General features: G+C 36.2%; 1 protein-coding gene across 2 annotated transcripts in view; it reads left to right on the forward strand.

The window, feature by feature from the left end:
• LOC104146894 (potassium/sodium hyperpolarization-activated cyclic nucleotide-gated channel 1) overlaps positions 1–24,209 on the forward strand; it is a 218,465-nt gene that overhangs the window by 93,186 nt on the left and 101,070 nt on the right. Inside the window, exon 3 of one of the 2 annotated variants that reach the window (XM_068925895.1) lies at positions 18,210–18,371. The exons of the other annotated variant lie outside the window; for it this stretch is intronic. Coding sequence (XP_068781996.1) covers positions 18,210–18,371 — 162 coding nt within the window. The remainder of the gene's footprint in view (positions 1–18,209; positions 18,372–24,209) is intronic. 2 annotated transcript variants of the gene reach the window in all.

The following is a 24,209-nucleotide window of genomic DNA, read 5'->3' on the forward strand; positions in this document are numbered from 1 at the left end:
ACTGAAGTAATCAAAGCTGAAAAAGACAAATTAGTTTTATCTAAGTGGTTAATATTAGTCACAAGGCACTTCTGCAACTAATGCAGTCTTTAAAAAGAGTGTATGTGGGACCTTTGTCACACCACGTGCAATAATGGAAAAATAATTCTGAAAAATAAAGGTGATTAAAAAAAAAAACCTCCTGGATTAAAATGAAATAGACTATGTTTTGGAGGAGAACAAAATGTTCAGACATTCTGGGTGTTCGTTTTGTGCATTAAGCTGCATGGTATTTTTTCGGAATCCTTAATTAGCCACGTCTAGGTGATGCTGCAAGTTGGTTTAGCCGAACAGGTGTTATACCTTTGCCAAAGTTGGTGTAAAATAAGTAATAACACTGCAAGGAAACTTTGTTCTGTACCAGGCATAATGGACTGTAATTTAACTCTTGGGTTTCTGTACCCAGATTTAATAGGCAACAGTGTCCCTTTCCTCTCACATTTTTATGGAAAATAGTGTTTAGTTTAGGTCCACAGTACAAATAAAACAGTCTCAGTTTATTTTCTCTTAAATCACTAGGTAAAGATACAGGACTAGTAAGTACCCACATGACAATAGTCTCCAATTGGTTAGATAATATTGTGTCTCCCTGTTAATCCTATGTAAACTGCAAAAGATGCAAAATCTAATAATTTATCCCTAGTTTGCTTTTCAGAAAAGAACATGTTCACCATTATGGGCAATTTCACTGCTACAGATAAAATAAATGCAAGAAGAACATGTAGTATATAGAGTGGTATAATATTGGTGTCTAATGACAACAAGGAAATGTGTACAGTCTTAGTGCCAGGAGCAGGAACTCACACAAATGAAACTTGAGCTTTGATTTATTTTGATGTAGAAGACATATGAGGAAGGCAGTGAACTATAGTTTTGCTATTTTAGGCATAAATATAAAATATGCTACATTTAATAAAATAAGAAAAATTCTTAAGAAGAACTCAAATGCATATCAACCACAATTCTTTCATTTCTGCTCTCTGTGAGGCTGGCATCTTTACCATACAGTTGCCTGTTTCCCTCTTGCCTGCCTGTCAAATTCATCTCTTGCAGATCCCTTCTCCTCTAGTAACTGGGACATACTGACTGCCATTTAACTTGATTGAGCCACAAGAGGACAGGGAAAGTGAAATCCTGGATCCAGTGGGAGCAAATCCTATTGAATCAAATTCCTATTGAATCTGGGAGACATAGATTTCCCTTTCTGTATCTATTCTTTGTATTTTTTTAAATGTATGTACATCCTCGGAAGGAGCTCTGTGCATTCATGTAAAGTGTTTTTGGAAAGAGAAGAAAACACAGGAGAGGGAGGAAAAGAATCGTGTGTATTGAGTATGGAATCAAGCTGGTACTACATTTCTACATAGAAACAGTGTATTTGGCGAAACTCTGTTGAGGAAAGTGTGGCTATAGTAGCAGATTGGTTTCTGATTGCTTTAGAGCTTATGGCATGTATATAAAGCTGGGTGTTACTTCTAATAGATCTACACACATCACTGTCATACATCATCTTTATACATATTTTTACATGCATACATGCCACATATATATATAGAGAGAGAGCATATATATGCATTATATCCAGCATCAGAAAAAAAATTGTGCACTGTTTTTTCATTTTAAAGGTTATACTTATACAAAAGGTAAAGATCTAACAGTGCACTAATGGAATAACATTCCGATTATACTTTTATTGTTGCTGTTGTAGCTAACAGGGAAATACTAGGAGAGTAGATAATTGTTTTATAATTGTGTTTCCTAAAAAAGAAAGAATCAATAATCACTGAAGTGTAAAGGGAAGACAAATCAATTGAAAGGAAAACTAAAGTTTGAAAGGAGGACGTTGGAGAGATCTGATTGTGATTTATAGGGTTTAGTCTGTGATTACAAATGTTCTCTGTCTTTTGAAAATAATGATGCACTTAGATGGTTAGTTATTTATTTTTACTTTTAGAGCTACCGTTCATTTTACTCTTACCCTGATGCAATAAATGCTTTGATTGTTGAAAAAAGATTTAACTAGTTATTTATGCTTTTTTATATAAATAACATTTATCACTGTTTCCTAAGGCCTTTTTTAGTCCCCTGCATGATAAATGTAACGACACCAAGTGCTAACACTCCATAATCTTACAGGATTACAGGGGATGAGTATTAAATGCATTTACAGTGTGGGAAAAGTACCACCTCCTTGTGCTGGGTGCACAGGAAAGGATGTAGCAACCCCCAGAGGGATTTTAACTCTGCTATGCAGCTACTTTTGTTCCAAACAGTCAGTAGGGAGTCACGGGAAGAACCATAATGTCAGTATCTTTTGCTTTTCAGGAATAAACAGTTCTGCAATTGATATTATAAAGATGTGTGAATGAACAGAGTATATGGAGATCTTAATCATACTGTGCAGAGCATAATCTGAGTGCTTAACATGAGATATGTTAAAAAAGCAAGGTAATCACTTTATTTATTTATTTATTTTAAATGTGTTTATTCCAGAAATAGAAGTCAGATAGCAGCCAATCTGACTCTAAAGGTTTTCCCAGAATGATCATGATGATTTGTTTCTATTCAGCTATGACATTTTAATGTCTATAAAATACTTGAGTGACCCAGCAATGATTATTACTTGTTCTGGACACCAGATAGGGAATATTTAAAGGAAGGAGGAGAAAAAAAAGTACTTGGCATGTTGCTTTACAAAGAATGGTAGTTGTTTATTGTTGCTTCTAGGGCAGGGAATAATAGAGCAAGTTCCAGGCAGATGGACTAGCCAAGTGACAGGGTCGTATGGACAGGTGATAAATAGTCCAGAGTAATATCAAAATTGTACTTCAGGGAATATTGCCTGGTAGAGAATAGAGTAAGTGCTACTCTACATTCAGCAGTCTTTTAGAAAGCATCCTGTGGCTTGTTTTCATTGTTTATGGCCTTTGTCTGCAGGGCAAGGACCAAACAGACAAATGGTTCTCACAGCTCTGTAAAATCACAGCTTCTCCTTCTCTCCTTCCTTTCTGCCTTCTAGCAACACCACACACATGCACACACACACCCCACTCCCTGTAGAGGTACAACACTTATGCAGCTGGAAAACTATTCAGAGATAAAACAGTATGTAAGTTCAGCGCAGGGTCGCTCCGGAGCTCCTAGTATCTTGCTTTACTGCCTTGCTAGAAATAAGAGGGGCTGGTAATAAAGGAATCTGCCACTGTCGCCATGCAAATACTTCGAAACACCGTGACACTGTATGTAAAGGGTTTAACTTACTTGCTCAGTCATGGCACATGGGCAAACATTGTTGGCTGGAAAAAAAAGACAAATAACAAGTGTACTGGCATTATTAGCATATTACACAATGTTAGAACAAGATAATTGTCAACCTTAAGCCCCATTTACTGCTGTTCACTTGTACTTCGAGCAGTGCCTTTGATGGTAGGGCACACGCTTCAGTCTGCCTTTTTTTTCTGACCATCTTGACCACATGTTGGATGCTGTCACCCAGTTGTCTAACTGTGGTACTGTGCAGATGTCGTGCAATCTACCTGAGCCCATTTTTGCCACGTCCAAGTTGTTTTTCATAAATGCTAGTTACAATTACCTTCCTCTCTCCTGTCACTTTTGTGTTGTTTATCTTTCTCTTCCGAGGTTATTAGCTCTATAAAGTGCGAAACAGGCCTCTTGAAAGATTCAAAGCAGCTACTGCTTAGCTGATTCTGCCAAACAGTGATAAAAATAACTCTCCATTTCACTGTCACTCGGCAGTTGCGTAAACAGTGTTCTTGCTATTCAGTTTCGGTCACAGAACTGCCCCAGTGATGCAAACTGCAGCACTAAGAGTATATAGGATAAATATTTCCGGGATATTACCTTCTGTAAACTTAGGACTAAGTTAGTAAAAGTAGGATGACTAGAAAACATTTGCAGTTTTGCCAACTCTTCGAGTGATTGTGGGCCTTACAGTACTGCTTTTCTCTCTCACTCCCGGGTCCTGGAGTTGTGTAACTTTGTAAGCATCTCAGGTTTATTACTGCTTTTCTGTTCTTATAGCTATTTTTAGACTCCCACCAATTTCTGAGGGAAGCGTGATAATTTGGATCCTACAAGCTCAAACATAGGCACACAAATATGGACAACCCAAATCCTATTTTTAAATTAATCACAGGTTTTATGAGGTCACCTCGATCACAATTATATTTGCTTGGAGTTGGTGATACTGCCACTATGTGGTAGTTAATATGAAATACTAACTTCTCATTGGCAGCCACTGGATACAATTGCTATCAAAAATGATGAACAGAATTACTTGGCCTAAATTTGAGAGCCTTCTCTGGATGTTATTGGGATGTAAAGTTTATGCTCTTTGTGGGAGCACATAAAAAAGGAAAAGAGGATAGGGCGTGAGAACAGTGTATAGAAAAATCAGAACATTGTGAATGGACGGACTGAAAATGTACCGCAGAGATACTCTGAGGAACAAGAATAAGAATAAGAAAATGCACAGAAACCAGAGAGAAATTCTGGTCTAATTACTGCAGGTAAATCCTTTTCCTCCAGATGTTTGGTAACAGAAGGGTCTGACTTTGTAAACATAAGTGAGTCAGAATCTCAACACCAATTTAAAATTTTTGTAAATCCACAAAAAAAAGTGAGGATACTTTTATTTTCTTTAAAAAATGACATGATCCTGCTTTAGCGTGACCTTTCTTTTGTTTCAGATGTGATCTAAATATAAAAAGCAGAAAGGAAAAATGTAGGGAGGTTATTGCGCTTTGTATGCAATAACTCTCCCGAATAATGGATTGGATATTTACAAGTTAAAAACAAATACCAGATGTAAGGGAAATGGCTAGAGACTATCATTCTTAAAACTCATATAGCCTTAAAAATCAATTTTAAATGCTCTTTTCCCAAACTAATGCTTGTCCTAATGTTTATGTCACCATTGACACTATTTGTATGCATACTGTGGGCTCACAATTTAATACTGCAGAATGATGCTGGCTTTTTTGTTAACTTGAAGCCCAAAAGCAGAATAAAACAAGAAATACTAACATTCACATAGCTAAGATGCTGTTATCCATAATTAATGTTTGAGACAGAAGATTCAGCCTTCCTATATAAGGCCTACATAGGAACAAACCGATATAGAATAAAAGCATAAAATCGCAACCTATATTGTAGAGTAATGCACATGAATGGCAACAAGAAAACTCTCCATCTTTTAACAGCAATGTAAAGGGAATGGAAAATAAAACTATTAAACATCCCAAAGGAAATGATCTAAAGTTTTGTTTCTGTTCAAGGAAGAATAAAAATACGCAGGGGTATATGTGATAGTTGAGGATACAGAGACTTTCGGTGAAGAAGAGGGTATTTGCTTTAAGTTCACCCACTCAAGGTTTGCTTCAGTATACATCCTCCTCAGTGGCTGCCAGTCACTTAACTGTCATATGTGAGTTATGCTTTTGATCAATAACCGTTTTGATTCCAGATGGATTAGGGAGTCAGCTTCAGTGTCAGCGGACAGACAAAGTAGAAACATTAGATTGGAAATAAACTGTGGCGTTGCATACTGAAACCAGTCGGAAGCCAACAGGCAAATGTGGTCTGTTAAGGAAATATGAAACAGAAATAGGAAATATGAATAAGGAAATATGAAACAAAAAAATGTTTTTTGCTTTTTACAGCTGACAAACGAAAGTATTGCTCAGTGTTGCACAGCAGGACAGAACAGGCTGTACACTTAATCTCAGTACAACACGGAGTATCCTCAGCAGGAAAGAGGAGAGAGCACAGTTCCTGTGGGCCCCGGCTTTTTGTAGAGTAAAAGGACAGTATTTCACAGAAAGAGATCCACAAAGTGGAAGACAAAGTAAAATATCCATGTGCAATCCCTGAGTCACAATAATCTTATGAACTAAAAGAATAAATTATCAGGCCTGAAAAGAAGAGGCACTGTTACGCATCTTGGAAAAAGCAAGGGATATCACAGTAGAGAAGAGAAAACCAAGCCACTGAACACAGCACTGAAACGTAGTCTGTAATGTCAAGGAAGAGGTAGTGCTAACACCAGCCTGCAATAACAACTACCATGGTATGGGAGTGCTTTAATTGCTAGTAAAGTTGTAACAGATACAATATGAAGATGAGAGTCAGACAGTAAAAAGCTAGGTGAAGTGCTCTTGAGAGCAGATAAAATTCTGTCGCTTTTGCTTTTGTACACAATGGACCTGTAATTTGATAATAAGCCATAAGAAAGCAGAATTAGAAAGTGACCACTGAATTCATCTATGCAACCTAAATTACTAAGCCTTCAGCAATGCGTTCTGAAAGTAGGATACGACCCAATAAAGCTCACCATGAGTGTCCAAGCCTTTAAAGAAGGCACTTTCCTGAACCCAGTATAATCATGCTCTGTGGCACAAAAGGCAATAGAGTTTTTGGATGTACATTTGCATCTGTGGCAGAGGGCAGGAGACAGTCCAGCAGACAAACCTCTGGCAGTAGATCAGTTCACACCCCTATGTAGACCAGATCGCAAGGAATGAGTGCGCAGAGGACTGATCCTGGTACCAAGTGAAGGATGAACTTAAATATTGTTCTAAAGGAGGATTTTGCAACAACATTAACTAGCAGAAATGTTGATCTCCTAAATCAAAATACGTGACAGGAGAGAGATATTCCTGGGACAAATCAGTAGGTATATTATCTGGCCCAACCATGAATGGCCAGCTGGAGCAATACACAGAAATAGCACTAATTGTGTTAAAGATGTTTACTTGTATAATGTTCAACAACAGATCTCTCAAAAGTCATCAAACTTATACCTCATACAACCTCTGAGATGATGACTGCAATTTCAGCAAGAACTGCAGTAGGAAATTGAAGTCAGTCTTTGCAAGTGGACATCCTGTGCTTAGAAAGTGGGACAAAATACTCTGCAGGAAAACTCAAGTGATTTATAGCCAAACAAGAATTTGGGAACAAGACACTTTCATCTGATCAGCTAGAAAATAATAGAAAGTCACTGTTAACAGCTAAGAGAGCCAAAAAAATAACGGCAAAGAGACAAATAGAGATCCATATCTGGACATGATGGGCCGTCACAGTACATCCTCAGCAATAATAAACCAAACACGGAGTTTGCTAGATAAGCTTCCCATGAGAGGTTATTTGCTGTGACCCAACAGAGAAAAGCAGGACAAGGCTAGTTAAGCAGGCAGCTTGTTACACAAACGAGTCAGGACAAAGAGCACACAGGAGCAGATCCGTGCTGAACAGTCGCATAGCATGAAGAGCAGTGACAAAAGCTGACAGGTCGGAGAGGGAGTGTCATATTGGCGTGGCCAGAGATTCGGGAGAGGGGTGAACATCTTGCAGGTCTTTTCCTGACATGCCAAGAGTGACAGAAAAGGGAAAAAAAAGGGAGGGGGGGAGAGGGAGTAAGGAGGGAAGGAATATTTAATTAGAATGAGAAGAAATTATGTGGTATAGTTACTTTTCAGTGGAGCTTTCAGACCAGGATTCCCACTTTTTTGTGCAATTTCTAATTTATTGTTTATGAGTCTTAGTAAGTAATTATTCTATCTATATTAGTCATATTTTAGTATACATTTCAAATTCATAGGCTAACATGTTGTGTCCTTTATAAAGCAATCTGTCATGTTCTGCTATTCATCTGGCAAACTACAGGTTGACGTTGTATTTAATGAGGTACTATTTAGAAAGTATGTATGACCAAATGTAAACTCTTTTTGAAGAAACTACATAGTAAAAAGTACTGTGAGAGATACTACATTTTTACACATTAGGCTGCCTGTACGCTAACAGTTTTCTTCCTCAAATTACCTTAACATAACCAAAAATCTAATAATTCTATTAGTTTATGTTCTCAAAAAATAATGCCAAAAGAAATCAATCCAGGCACAATGTTTGCTCTTCAGCTCTTTAGCCTTATAACCGATAGCATTAAAACAAAATCCAGAATGATCATTTACTCAGTCCTCAGAAATGTTACCCATCAGAAGGAAGTAGCATTTGAAATAAAATTTTGGATATAGGCAGGAATCAAAGAACTCTAATAATACTCAAAAAGAATACTTCTTTCTTCTTACAGTAGTTCCTCTTTTCTGATATTACTTATATGACTTGTATTACTTGTATGTCTCTCCTTTGCAAACTCTCCCTTTTTCGTAGACTATCTGTAGAGATTTGTGGTAATACTTTTTAACTTGACTGTTCAGAATTTGTTGTAAATTATATTTGTGGATTTGTAAGCGTACACACACTCTTCATAGTGATAGTCATGTGTTTACCAAATGTTTAACACAGTTACAAAAATAGAATAATTTAGCATCTGAAATTTCTACACAAGGTAGTTTTATATGCTAAACCATATGAACATGATATTTTACATGAAAGGGTATTGTATGCAAATCTCCAAAGTAATTTGTTTAAAGCTGTAATATTTTGCTGACAGCATGAAAATTTTAGTAGACCTCTGAACTCTTAGTCTTATTTTTTTATAAAGATCAACCTATTTTTACTTTTAGATGACTGGAAAAATTTATATTCTAATAAATTTGGAATTTTTATGGAATTTATTTTTAAGGAATTTAATGTATTTCATTTATGGATTATATTTAATCTTAAGAACATAAATATATAACTATTAGAATATAACAATTCATGAAAACATGTTCTGAGGATTATTAAAAGGAAGATATTAAATGCTATTAAAATAAAGCATTCTGAATCGATTTGGTTCAGAATTTCCATTCCACAAGAAATTTAACATTAAGACTTTTATTTCAATTCCTTGTATATTTCTTGCACATTCTTTCCATGCTTTAGAAGATTAATCTCAGAAGCTTCAGTGAGATATCAACTTTTTTCCTTTAAATGTCCCAGAAGAAATATTCCTCATTATTTCAGTTGTTTACTGTGAGACCATTATGTTGCCATATTATAAATAGAAGAACTAATTTGAAGCTTAGAAATGCAAGAGTCATGCCTGCGTCAGAGGAGGCATCATATAAAAAGAACTGGTGGTTTTAGAACTTGAATGAATCATCCTTAAGGCTCAAATTGATTCTTTTTGAGGTTTAGGATGATGAGAGAGAAATTTTTCTTCTGCTTTTTATTCACACATTTTCATTTATTTCATAAGTCTAGTTCTGGCTGACATAAGAGAAGTTCCGTGACATATATGTGGCCTGTCATGACATACTGGAAATTTAGTGAAAAGGAAAAATGTTGAGAGGATTGTTTTACAGAGGCAATAGGTTCAGATAATTATTTTATAAACATGCAAACTTTCAGTTTCCGTGTGCCTCCAAATTTCTACGGTTTCTTCTACTTTCAAAAAGTACCTGATTTCTTCTCATATTCACGGAGTTTTGACATTAAAACGTAACTAAAAAAAAATCTACCTGAAGCTTAGGAAAAGATTAACGTTGAAAGTAGTTGGTTGTCCGTGTCCCATTGGTACGATGTTGATTGGATAATCTGTTGTTCTGTTAAATTATATGTATTTTTCAATACTTTCTGCAGCATATCAGCTTTGTGTTTATTCATTTTGACTGAATTTGAGTATAAATCTTTCTTTTTCTCCTGCTATGGCTGTTCCAGGTTGTTCCTAAAAACATGCTGCTCTTTAGATGCTGTTGTGTACCAAAGTCTATTCTTTGAAATATCCTGGGATGCATTTCATATTCAGGTAGCTTCCAGAGACAAGCATAGCTCATAGGCACAGCAGCTGGAGCTCGGGAGTCTGGAAGGGATCACAGGAAACAGTGTGCGTGCTCTGTTTTACTGTTAGATCAGTGCAACCAGATTGTGTTCTCGCCTGCCCATTCCTATATTTTAAATGCGTGAGCCAAAGGAACAGACCTTGCATGCTTTACAAACAGAAATTAAAAGGGCCTAGGGTTTCTGAGCTGAATAATCAAAAATGGTGTGAAATGCCATTTTATCTGACATGACTCTTTTTGTGAAGATTTTGGTACTTTTTAAGGATCTCCCTAAATTGTTTCATCACTTATAACACATTCTGTGGTAGACTTCTTTATAAAGTACATGCCTGATATTTACTATTTCTATTGTTTTATTTCACATTTAATAAGAATTAAAACGGGTTAAATAAATATTTTAAAACCTGAGAGCTTAGGCTTCTGAAGCTCATATTAATACCTAAAAATGCAGTCAGGTATCTGACTTCATGCACTTTTATTTGAAACATTGCAGGCAGTAATATTTTTCAGGATTTATGTTGCTCATTCTGTTGCCCTTTTCAGACCTGTGGGAGTCCCTGCCTTGGCCTTTCTGTGAGAGGATGAGCAAGAGAAAATAACTTATTTCTTTTCTCTTGTCGCTGCCAGAGTGCAGCTGCACATTAATATGAGAAACAGTTGCTCAAAATAAATCATAAATAATATTTTTAGGCACTTAGCGACGGCTAAGATAGGCTCTTCTAGAGCCTATCTTCCTTGTAGGATATAAGTAATTATATAAGATAATAAATGAAATGTTGCTTCTAGCTCAACTCCACTCACAAAAGTCTCTAGCTTGAATTCAGCGGTGCTTTCACTTCAGTTACGTGGCCCGTCAAGAAGCTTGAGCTGAAGTTCAGGTGATGCTGATAGTTGAAATAAAGTTGTATTGGAGCCTGAGGTATAATCCAAGGTAGCATACTGCACAACTCTCAACCTCTCTGCTCATGTACAGTGCAAGTATTTTTTTTGCCATACGGTCACTCTCAGTTAGATACCATAACTTAAGGATAATAACTTCAGCTAAATATTGTCATGGAGACAAGCTGTTAGTGTTGCATATTTGCTTGTTTCTCACAGCTATGAACTTTTTTTTAACTTTGCTTCACTTCAGCAATAAAGACAAAGGCTTAGGCTAGTAAGGTACATTCTGTCATCAAAATAAATAGAGAATGTGACCTCCTCCTCTGCAAAAACACAGTGAAGGTTAGCACTGTATTTTTTATTGGAGGATCCTAAGACTGGGTCAGCGTTGGCATGTTTTCTTCACTGTTGCACTGAAGTGACTGTTCCTCACTGCTTTGGTATCCAGATAGGTCACATTCATTAATCACAACAGGCTAATAAAAATACACATTTTGGCAGCGAAGTCTTGCCCTCTATGTGAAAGGTAATATATTAGTATGGCACTGGCAAATTCACAGTAGAAAATATATATGGCAGAATTTATATATAGCAAATAAATGTTGCTTCCTAGTTATACCTGACCTTTCCAAGGCTTGCCTAATTCTTCCTTCAGCAAAGTGGTTTTATTAATGCTTTTAGGTTTAACCTGGACTTAGCACAGTCACATTTAAATGTTGTTGAGCTGTTCTTTTTGCTTCACAGAAGCTAGCTTCCATTTGTATATGCCTTGAAGTGGAATAAATGGGTCTTCTATTATAAAACCTAATGTCAGAATGACTGCATCTAGAAAATAACAATTTTTAAAGGTCATATAAAATAGGCCACTCTCGGCTCTTTTTTCCAGATATGTTTGATTAAAACTGGTTTGTTCTGTTTATTAAATTACTGATGTTTTCCCTCCAGGGTCAACTAAAGCAAATGCAGATCTTTACATTTGTCGTCAGCTTAAGGTCACAAATACAACTAGATTAAATAGTGCTATATACCTTTCCCCACTACTGAATTATCAACTATGAATTATTTATTATAAAATTAACCATATATATCAGGAGTCAGTAGAGTGTAAAATGTTACCCTGTAGGCATAGCCAGGCATTTCAATCAATAGGCATTTCCATCTACTTTTGCAGATAGATTTTCATGGTAGAGTGTAATAATCTGCAACTCCCAAAGAAATTGGCTTTAGTAGAAGTTAGGTCATATCTATAGTGTCCCAAATGATATTTACAAAAAATGTCTTCTGAAATCGATTTGTAGAACATGAAATGGCTAGACAGAGAGTCATGCATGGCTTTCACTGGTTAGGGTAGATTGAGAGAGGGATGCTCAAAAAGGGAGGTTTTGAGCTCTCCTCCTTCTTCTGTATTATTTTATTTCCTGGGGACTGTATTACCACCACTATCTTAGAAGTGAAAATTTAGCTCAGGTAGGAAAGTTTGCATCCCATAATTTATAATCCTTGTCTAGTTGGTGCCGAAAAGGATAAGCCCAATAATTCTGAACTGACCTAGTGAATGAACCAAAAAACCCTTGTAATTTTTATTACTGTTATTTTTCCCCTGCAGTCTAGCCTGAAATTCTGTTGTTGTACTTCATACGGCTTTCAGGATGATCTCAAGAATCTCAGTACCTATGCAACTATTTCTGTCTCCCCACAGTGGCTATTTAATATTTCAGGCTCCACATAGCTTCCTTTAGTTTGAGCGTCATTTCATATTGCCTGAGGCACAATGCAAATCATAATTTGAGGATTAAGCCTGAGCTAGCTTTATGATCCTGAGCACCCTTAGTAGCTCTGAGAGGTTGCAAAGAAGGGGTATGTGAATGAACTCTGTGATGTGAGTTTTTAATACATTTTCCAGAAAGTCCTGAGATTTCCTTTTTTTTTCAGAAATAATTAAATTCTAGTTTTAAATCAATTTATATAAAAAGAACCTAAAAAATCAAATTGAATTAAAAATCATAACTCAACAAATATTAAATTCCAATATCAGAAGGCAAAAGAGGTAACCTAGTGTATTCCATGACAGCAGTTCCACAAATTTGGTATTCATTCTAGTTAAACTGTATGTGCACTGTTAACTTACTATGACAGCCCTCAAATGTTATTAAGCAAGTGGGCTGGCAAAACTGAAATAAGTTTTTCTGTCTCAGGCTCAAAAATCAGAGTTAGCAGGACCAATGTAAAGTATACACTGCATTATAAATGTGAGGAAGGAATAGTCTGCTTCCTGCTTCACACATGGGAATAAAAAGAGTCATTAATAAAGTGTGAGCAGAAACTGAGATAAAACATGTGAACTCTGACTTATGAGCAATTTCATACTGTCTGTGAGCAATATTTTGCCAAAACATTCGAAACTGTTAATCTACATTTCAGCCATTGTCAGAGGCATTGCTGGCTTTCTGGGCAAATATTTAAGGTTTCCAGGGTATTGAAAGAAGAGTATAAAAATAATAGAGGAAGATATTTTATGAGTTTTCAGAAATGAATTCATCAATCAGAATTTATTATTAAACACTATTTTGAAGTGTATGGAAACGATGAATGCTAACATTATTCCAGTGAAGAAAAAACAAGCACATCATACTAATGAAAACTATCAAGTGTAATTCAAATGAAATTGAGAAGTGAATAAAAAGCAGAGATATCTATTGAATATTTTCTATTATGTGAAATAATAATGTGGAGAGAGTTAGTTCTCAAGGGAATTTTAAATTGTTCTCAGTTGCAGGGTTGTAAAGTAACTCTAGTAATTTTTTTTTAATGTGTTGCCCAAAAGTTGCATATCTTGATGGCCAAGCTGAATATTTAGGTGTGGAGTTAAGAGTCTAAATAAAATAGCCACGTTTTCAAATCTGTTGTATATCTGCAGCTCCTGCTCACTTGCATAGAATTTATGGATAGTGAGCATTTAATGAAAATCAGGCTACTTATATTCAGGTATATTCAGGTACCTGATAATGAGTTTAAGAGCCTAATTTTAGGTCTGTGCAGGTGTTGGAATTTATTTTATTATGAATATTATCTTGATAAGACATCCCCTCCAACAAAGAGATTTGTCTTCGATATACAGGACAGCTGTACTGTGAAATAAAGACATTTGAATCAATCTGTGATTTCCAATTTCTTCCTGTCCTACTGGTCACCTACTGGCAAGTCACTACTTATTCAAATGAGTGGTATTAACCTCTTAACTTTCTATGTTCCGATTCTCTAAACAAACAATGTTTCACATACCTCCTTGGAGTTTTAATAAGGATTAATTCATTAATGGAGCCACTGTAATTTATATAGTTCCAAAAAGAAAATGCTATAAAAATAAGACTTCTTTTGTTACTCTTTGTTTGAATGTATCACAGTTGTTTCAGAAATGGAAAAACATAAAAGATTAAACATACAATGTATGATGTCAACTAAGCACATATTTCCATGGTAAGTTCCTTTTAGGAAAAAAATACCAAACTTCTTTTATTTACTGGGAGGATATTTGAATATGCTACCTAAAAGATTTTTCAACATTTACTTAAGATTTTTCCAATGAAGTAATTTTCTGTAATATGTATTTATCAATTATTAGAATAGGCTATACAAATATTGGGCTATATAAGCAAAAGATGAGCAATGAAACACTGCAATTAATGGGTGTTATTGCAGAAATGCTCATATAATATTACCATTCCCGAAAGTATCTAGAATATCTGTATGCATTTTTAATAATACTTACTGATACTGAATGCTAAGCCTCACAGAAGCTATTTCTTGAGTGAAAGTTTTCACAAATGATGAAAGGTTGCAGTGTCATATACTGACTGTTATAGACTTTTCCTTTACTGGATTTGGTTTCACATAAAATTTTCAACATATTATTGTTCTCTCAGTACATGGTTGTTACTACAAAGGCATATTCACAGAATCACAGAATCGCAGAATGGCCGAGGTTGGAAGGGACCTCTGGAGATGGTCCTCTAGCGCACATTGCACAGGATCGCATCCAGGCGGGTTTTGAATATCTCCAGGGAAGGAGACTCCACTACCTCTCTGGGCAACCTGTGCCAGTGCTCTGTCACCCTCACAGGAAAGAAGTTCTGCCTCATGTTCAGCCAGAACTGTCTGTGTTTCTTGTCCTGTCACTGGGCGCCGCGGAGAAGAGTCTGGCGCCATCCTCTTGACACCCTCCCTTCAGCTACTTGTACACATTGATCAGGTCACCTCTCAGTCTTCTCTTCTCCAGGCTGAACAGGCCCAGCTCCCTCAGCCTTTCTTCATAGGAGAGGTGCACCAGTCCCCTCATCATCTTTGTAGCCCTCCACTGGACTCTCTCCAGTAGCTCTTTGTCTCTCTTGTCCTGGGGAGCCCAGAACTGGACACAGGACTCCAGGTGGGGCCTCCCCAGGGCTGAGTAGAAGGGGAGGATTGTCCTTGGTAATGAAAAGGCAGATGCTGCTTTGAAGAAAAAACAACAATTACTCAGAATTCTATCCTGTATAACAGGATAGAATAATCCTTCCAAAGCCCAAACTCAACCCGCAGACCTCTTTGACTTGGCAGCGCCCTTTAATTTGAGCACAGTGCCGCAGCTGTTTGTTTGGTTTGAATTCTAGTCTTTCTTTGTAATAGATTTTTTGGTATGCTAGATCTAATGGCTCATTTGGGGAGCCTTACCGAGTCATCCCACAGTTTCACAGGGTAGGCAGGACGTGATAGATCCTTAAGAGCCAGGCAAGATCTCTGTAATGCTTAAATAAATACATCAGCAAATTCAATCACCCACATATTTTTTTCAGTGCATATTACCTAATTAAATAATGTGGAGCTTTTAAGATTTGTAATAAATATGTACCAGCACAAAAGGCTCTAAAAATGTAGGAAATCCTATATGAAGATACGAACTTTGCAATTCAAACCATCTCTCTAATCTGGATCTATGCCAAAAATGAGCTCCATCTAAGTGAAAGAGCTACACAATGGTCATTTTTCTGCAGCTATGATCACAGTATACATGCACAATATTTCATATTGCCTAAACCTGTAGTTACACAAGCAGGATGGGGATTCACGAGTCCTCTGTCTCTGAAAGTGTTGTTTTGTGGACTTTGAGATGTTTCGCAGAACCAGATTTCGCATGCTTGTCAGAAACACTTAGGTGCATGTTTTCAGAAACATTCTGTTTCTAAGTAATTATAGGAATGAAGGTGTTAGTGCTCAGTGTAGCTCTGATCATCATATTTGTGATTGATTTAAAAAAAAAAAAAACCACTCAGTATCCAATTCAGTGAATTATTCTGAAAATCTGATCTCTTACAGAAAAGCCTAATGAGAAGCTTGAGGCAGTATGAAAATTCTGTGGATAAGAACTGAGATGACCTTTGATTTTTATCCAGCTGTATTGTATAGATGTTATAACTTGCTTTTCTGGAGCAACAGGAAATTCTTCATGAAGTTGTGATCTCTGTGTAAAATATGTATAATTTCTGTCTAATCTTCTTAACTTTTACAGATACATATTCTACTGGAAATCCTACTTTCAGTGACAAAACTTCTGCTACTTTTCATGTCATCAGGACTGTATCTGCACTTTGTGGGTGCAGTAAACTATCCATGCAAATAAAGAGTAACCCAAATGAAACTGTGTTTTAGTGTTCCAAAACAGTGCCAGTCCTTGCTTTTTTTTTCTACTTATTTAAATAAAATTATTTCAGTTTTACATTTCTAATCTCTGAATTAATATCATGCTACTATAGCTATGAAAATAGCTATAACATACATTTCTAAACAGCACAGATTTATAATGGTGGTAGTTTTCTGTTTATTTTCATTTACAATAACTTCTAAGCATTAGTATCATCCCCTCAATTTTAACAGGAGTTAAATGGTATTTGGATAACACATGACATTTTGAATAATGTTACAAGCCTTTGTTTGCAACCTCTGTCAAACTGGCATTTGGAATGCATGCTCTTAAAATGCCCTAGCTTCAAAAAAATGCTTTGCACATAATTTAACATCTAGATATGTTTCTACTAAACATGTTTTATATTTTGGGTCTCAAAAATATGCCATTATTTTCAAACAAGCACAAACTGCCACTAACAGCAAATGATGTTGAAAGGTACCTTAACGTGGTCTCCAAATTAGCACTTGCACTCATTTACGGTGTGGATATGTAATTTTGGCTTTCAGTTTAGATTTGTAAAAGTCAGGATAGAAAAATTCCCTCTTCAGTATGTGAACTCTTTTTGTTTACAAAGGCCAAATGGCATGTGCAGATATGGAAGTCATTTATTATATAAAAGAATTTTAATTTCTATGATAAATGTTTTGTAAAGGCAAAGAGGGCTGTTGCAACTACCTAGATACTGCAGTATGCCAATGCCACAACTGATCTTCGTTTTTATTATTTGACCTAATATTGACCTCTCACAAGTGGTACAGCCTATCAGGAATGCAGTGTTGCTGTTAATGTCTCTTCACTTAACTGCCTTTATCTTTGGGGATTTTTTGCTGCCTTTTCTTCACACCTATAGAAAGTGTCAGTTTTTCTACCTCTAGGAATCTGATGTGCTTTTCAGCGCTAAGGGCTCTAAATTTCTATGTCAGTCTGTACAGTTAAATAGTATTTTCTACTTAAAATTCCATGAAATATCAACTGGACAAAACATTCTTCATATTCTAACTTGAACTCCTGGATACTAATAATTATGCTTATTGAAATATAATATACTATAAGAGTTTATGTGTAGTTTTTGCTGTAAGAGACGTTCAGATGCAAAGATTTTCGTCCAAGAATGGAACAATATATTGAAATCCAAATTATTATGGCAGTTTGACATAAACTTAGCTGCTACAGGTGTTCAGGATTCTTAACGTTTTAGGAAAATTGTCGATGATTTAAAGAAGTGAAATACTTCTGTGTCGTTTTGCTTGGTGAACTGATATTTGCAAATGGGATTAATAAAGACATATTACAGAAATAGTAGTTCAGAAATTTTGACAATTATTTATATTGTTTCCTCACTCAGAATTTGGTTCTCTCAAGCAGGTGAGAAATGTGAGAGTGAACCTTTCAGTCTGGGGCACTGAATTTGTGTCTGCCACATCTTTGTGAATATTTTAGTTCACCCAATTAGCAGACTAGTAGTGGTCTCACTACCTTTAAGAAGCTTCCCCACATTTTTTTTTAAGTTGTGAGACTTACTCCCTTTGAAAGGAATGGTAGGCTCTAAGAAAGTACTGTAGTTGGTGCGTTCTGATCCAAAATAAGCACTTTTCAGCAGCCTCCGTGACAATGGTATGCACCAAAGAGTCAGTTAGGTTAGCGCGGCTCTGCGCTCAACTTAGTGTGCCCAAATTAATGAACCTTACTGAGAGATCTGTACTATTTTAGAACTTCAGCACAATACTTCCTTGTCTTTAACCTGCCTGGATGAGAATAAATGATTTGGATTTATGTTTTTAACATGTTTCATCATGTAAATCATCCATCATTTTTGTCTACAGATATTCCACATGACATATGATCTGGCCAGTGCTGTGGTGAGAATCTTTAATCTGATTGGAATGATGTTGCTGCTTTGCCACTGGGATGGTTGTCTTCAGTTTTTAGTACCATTACTCCAGGATTTCCCACCAGATTGCTGGGTGTCCCTAAACGGTATGGTTGTAAGTATTGTTCATTTTTCATTGTGCTTTTTAAACATTATTTTTCTAAACAGTTAGCTTCAGGCTTAAGTGTAACAATACATACCTAGTAATACACACTGCTCTGCAATTTATTCAAGGTTGCTTTTTGGTTTTGTTGGTTGGCTTGCTAATAAACTATTGTTTGCTTTGTAGCCCTCATCACCAATAACATTATATTGAATCATTCTCAGTAAATGAACCAAATATTTTCATTGCAATTTATCAGTCCTCATTCTCTCAAAAAAAGCCACAAAAATAAATTTGGAAAGAGTTGACCAGTGCTGTGAATTTTGGTTGTAGTTTCACAGTACTCATGAAAGTATATTATCTGTATTTGTTTGATTGAATTTTGTCCTCAATTTGTTTTGTCAAGTAACTTCTGGGTTATCTCATGAAGCCATTTACCAAGTTTTTCCAGACTTAACTGTCCACATGAGCTTTTTCTAAGTAAACTATGGGAACTATAGATTTACTTGTGTGATATTTTTGTGTGTGAGTGAACAGTTCAAGGGCAGAATTTCGCTGCCTGCGGGGTATGCCATATTCATAAAGAAGGTAAACAATTTTGTAGTTGTTTGACATGTGGCTTAGAGATAAATGACTGTGAAGAATTAGGTAGTTATTAAGAAGTCAGATGATGAGGTAATACAGAGAACATTATAGTGGGAAGTACACTGATAAAGTTGTTGAAATGTGCTTATGCCAAAAATAAAACCAAAAACAACTGTCTAATATATTCCAGACACATTCACCAGAAGCTCTTTTCTTCTTCCATACTAAAATGCAAGGAAAAAAGAGAAACAGATAAAAAAACCCAAACATAGAAATGAGGCAAATTGAGCACCTAAAAAAAATTTTCCAGTTTTTACAATTTTAGAATGCATGAAACAGTACCTTTACTCCCATCAAAAGTAGATGGGTAACTTGCTCAGTCTCACATATTTCTGTTGTAGAAACATCATAATATTTTTTCCTTTTGGAATATGGTACTGCACATTACTGTGGGAGCTCGTTGACTAGGAGTGTCAGTCATACAGACAAGTATTTGCAGTCATCAAGTAACATCTTTAATGATAAGCAGCATGTTTGCTGACACCTCATTGTGCAGCTCTCCCCAAAAAGTAGTGGCATATCTTCAAAAATGGAATTGCTGTAATAAAAGTAGGTCACCAGGATGCTGACTGGCACATCTTTGCATTCTGCTGCATTCTGGATTCTGCTTTGTAATATCTTTCATTCACATTTAGAAAGGGTACGTTTTCTACCAGGCTGCCAAAGATCTGGATGATAATCATGCTAGAGAGTGAGAGGAAGTAAGCCTTGTATTGCACATGGTTGAAATATTTAACTTTTAAAGAAAATGTAACTATTAAATTGTCTCTCTTCCATAAAAAGAGTTACATTTAGTCTAAGAAGGCAGTGCACATTCACATGGAGACCCCTCTTTCTGCCTGCTCCCACTCAGTTTTTTATGGAAACAATACTCTCTCCTTACTGGCCACATACTGTTGGACAGATCCTCTTTCAAACTTACACGCTTTTTTCTCTGGCAGCTGAATGTGTTGCTGTTAATGAACACTGTGGGGTCATTTGAAAACTGAGAGGGATGATTGTGTGCGCAGCATGTGCATTCTTCTAGTCATACAGCAAGAGAAAGTGTTGTAGCCTGACAGCCTGGAATCGGGAGCATATCTAAGGCCGCTGTCAGGGTAGAACAATTGGACCTTTTTTCTGACCTCGGTAAGATGTTAGGAGACATTTCCTGGTTGTTTTCCAGACTCTGGAAGTAAATTCCTTAGAACTGAATACAGCCAAAGAAGCAATCAAGGAGTGTCAGTCCTCTGAAATGATAGAGGGAGTAGAAGGAAATAATAATAATAACAATAGTAATTATTGTTGTTGTTGTTGTTGTTGTTATCGTTGTTGTTGTTGTTGTTATTGTATGCCTTACTAGTGCATTCAGAGTCATACTGACTGCTAACTTTGGAATTTGGAAAAGTATCACATTCTTGATATTACAAGAACTTTGTGAAGTAGGGTATCATACTTCCCTGGTATGCTGTAGCATATAACAATTTAATCTGATCTGAATTTGAACACTTCTCTTACTAAAATGACTGCATTTAATACTAGGGTTTGGACTAGAACGCTGCTGATACAGAAAGTGGTATAAAACATCTTACTATTTCTTCTGGCCTGAACTGGTGATGATGGCCACCAAAGGGCAATTCTGCCAGAAACAGGAGATCTGCCTGTAACTACAGCAAACGTACCTTTCTATCAATGTATTCTCTTCTATTTACGGATTTTCCTCAGAGGTTTTAGTGGATTAGTAAGTTAAGGTAACTGCTTGCATCTAAACATTTGGAGTTTGGTTCAAATGTCTGTCTGACTCAGTTGTGAAATACGACTACTCTGAGAAAGGCAAAATTGACCCTCTTTTGAGTTTTTTTTCTTCTATGGAGTAAGGGAGGTTTTGTGAGGGCATTTCCTGGGCTTCACACTGTGGGTCCAATGTACATTCCTCAGAGTGATGTCATTGCAAGGGCTGACCTCCGGCTAGTACACCAAGCTTGCTTTGAAGTGAAATTTTAATAGTTAACTAAAGCATTGGCTTAAAGACTCATTTAAACCAATGTGGGCTGAGCCAGAAAAAGTTATTTTTTGATATGCAGCAGGACCAGTGGTCAATTGCAAGCCGGAGCCTTTGCAGATAATTTGATGGCAAAGGAAGTAAGGATGTCGTGAGGATGACATGCTGTCTCTTAAATCCGGAAAATATAATGTACTCTTCCAGCCCTAGTGGTCTCCTGTGTGCCTTGTGCATTAGTTGCTTTCAGCCTGCACAGTGCAAGAACTTTTTCTGAAAGCCTCTGCCTGAAAGCTATTTCTTCTGTAGGAGCTGAAAGCTATTTCTTCTCTAGGAGCTGATATTTGAAGATGTTCAAATTCCACAGGCATGCTCAGATTTTACTTTGGTAGTACTGTTAAGAAAAATAACATAGGTTAAGTGGAGGAGAGCCTAAGAAACTTAACTTCACAAGGCATTAAGGGCATTAAGCTGCATTTTGCTTACTGCCTTTGTGAACAATGAGACTGAATGCAGTTAAAGAAAAACAAATAGTTTGGATTTTCATCTTCGAAAGTATGATAAAAATGTCACAGTGGACTTAGAAGTAGACGATGAAATGAAAGAGAAAGCCTCCTCTGTGGAAGGAAATATGGTCACCATTGGCTAATACTGTACCGGCCTGCAGCCCAAGTAATTAAAAAAAAAAGTTCAGATGGCATTGAGATATCATCATCAATAATAATAATGAACCTAATTTGTATTTGTGCTCTCTAATGCTATTCCGTTTTCTTCCTTACCATTGGCCTTACAGTATTACCATAATCATGTTGTTACTAGAAGAAAGCCAGAGATGATATCTTCCTTTATTTTTCTAGATGTGCTCCCACTGGCCTGCAGCCTCACGCATCTTTCATACCATTTGACTGTACTGACCAATGCCCTCATTAATGCTGAGTTATAACTGACAGGTGGGATCATTTACTCTTCCAGAATATCATTGCACTTCTCTTTAAAAACAAGAAAAGCAGTAAATAATATGAAGGTTAGCCACAGATCTTCCCCCTTGCCAATTTTTTCTGCCCACCTTATGTCATGTTCCAGCTTATCCCTTATGGACAAAATAGTAGTTAATTATTTCTGCATGGGTCTGTCTCTGATGTAGGTGCTATTTTTTTTTTAAGTAGGATTGTGCATTTCATTCCTAAAAAAGAAGATCTTTTCTGATGAGGAAGTTTTACAGAGTGTCTGAATATCGCTTAATTTCTCCTTGGCTCAGAATGTTTAATATCTGCAGCTCCTTGTAATTTGTCCTAGGCTTTCTGATTTGCATTGCCTTAGACTAGTGTACTTTCATAGTGATTCATAGACCAAACGTCTTTATTGTGTCTCAGTTTGAGCCAATGGTTGTTTTGTAAATCAGGATTAACTGAGGCACAAGAATAGAAACCCCTCCAATCTTATCTTATAGTCAGCCTGTACCAGCTGAGATTCTGTATTTTGCATTGTTTCAGTTACACTGACTTACAAAAACACAGCATGTAAGTCATAAATGATGAAAAATTATAGCGAAGCCTTATCTGGGACAGAGTTTCCAAGCCAGCAGTGATGAAAGACGACATTTTTGCCACTGATGCCATCTGGCCACCTAAGCATGGTTGCCTGCAGTAGAGAAAGCATCCCTTGCACTAGATTAATTTTTCTTGTATGAAAAGTTTGTTCTTGCTTTTCATATTACCTATGACAAAGTCTCAAAGGTGTCTCTGAAGTAACAGTATCCAAAGACCCACAACCTCTTATTTTCCTATATGTGTTTGCAGTAATTGGTTGTACAGCTAGGAAAATATATGATCCTTTAAGCAGATATTTACCTGAAATTTCCATTTTTCCATTTTTTTGGCATATAATGTTCAGATAAAAGTCTCTCATGGAAGTATAGAATTTACCTGGAAGTATAGAATTTAACTTGGAGGTAGAGTTTTAAAAGCCAAAAGAGATTATTAAGCTTTTGAAAAGGGCTTGCTTTGCTGGCATTTCTCATGGCAATCAGCCGGTGTTTGCTCAGCAAAAACCCTTGAGGTATTCTTGTTTCTTTCTTTTGGCTTTTCCTTTCTGTCCTTGTAGTCAGATTGCTTCAACTCATGGGTTTTTTTAGGTTTTGAATTTGTTAGGAGGAGGGGTTGCATTATCTTAATTGCCCTTTGTGTGCGCATTCGCTCAAGGGCAAGGGAAGCCCAAAGTTAGTTAGTTACTTTATATTCTTCTCTGACAGTATCGCCATTGCAATAAGAGGGGTTTGGGAACTTCTACTGTCAAGTCTGAAAGCTTTTCCTATTAAATGAATTGTTTAACTGAAGACTTGATAGGGAAATTCATAATGCAGGAGATGATCAGTGTTTACATTGTGCTAAGATTTATGCTAACATATATATAGTATGCAAAAAAACTAATAACAGTAGACAGAATATTAATTCAACTTTAATTCTAAACATTTCTTAAGAATTAAAAGAATTAAATAAATATTTTGATAAGGTTTCACTTGGAGCGAAGGGCAATGAACACCATTTTCAATTATATGAGCCTGTAATTTTTTTCAGTAGAATCTCTGCTTCAGTCAGTGGAGCTGAAGGAATGGATCAGTCACTTGATGAGTTATTCAACATCTGATTTTCTCCTTTTTGATAATGTATTGGCTTAGCAACTTCTTCACTATGGTTGGCCATTAAGAGAACCAAGAAAACCTCATGATAACATTATAAGATTTTTCTGCATTTGATCATTTCATGATGGTCATCTTTTAATGCTTCTTAGATATGTTTAGAGTACCTTAATGTTATATGGCACAATACCTTAGAGCCATGTTTAAAACATAGATTCACTTGATTTCATTTGCAACGTTGAGAAATAAATCCTGACGTAAATCAAATCCCATGATCTGAAACTGAGTGCTCAGAAAACATGGAACATACAAGACCCCTTCCAGCTTTCCAGTCAATCTGCTTTATACACATGCAGACATTTAAGCAGATTAAACCTGAAGTAATTCAATAACCTGAAGTAATTCAATAACGGATGTAAAACTTTCAGAAAATTATGTAAATAATGTGTTTTCATAAAATAGTGTAATTGAATACAAGGAATGGAAAGGATTTTCTATAGGAGAAATACAGTAATATTCCACAAGATTTACAGCATAATCTGGAATGTGCAGCATCTTATTGTACATTACAGAACATACAGTACCTCAT

This window comes from Struthio camelus, chromosome W (genome assembly GCF_040807025.1).
Source record: "Struthio camelus isolate bStrCam1 chromosome W, bStrCam1.hap1, whole genome shotgun sequence".
NCBI lineage: Eukaryota > Metazoa > Chordata > Aves > Struthioniformes > Struthionidae > Struthio > Struthio camelus.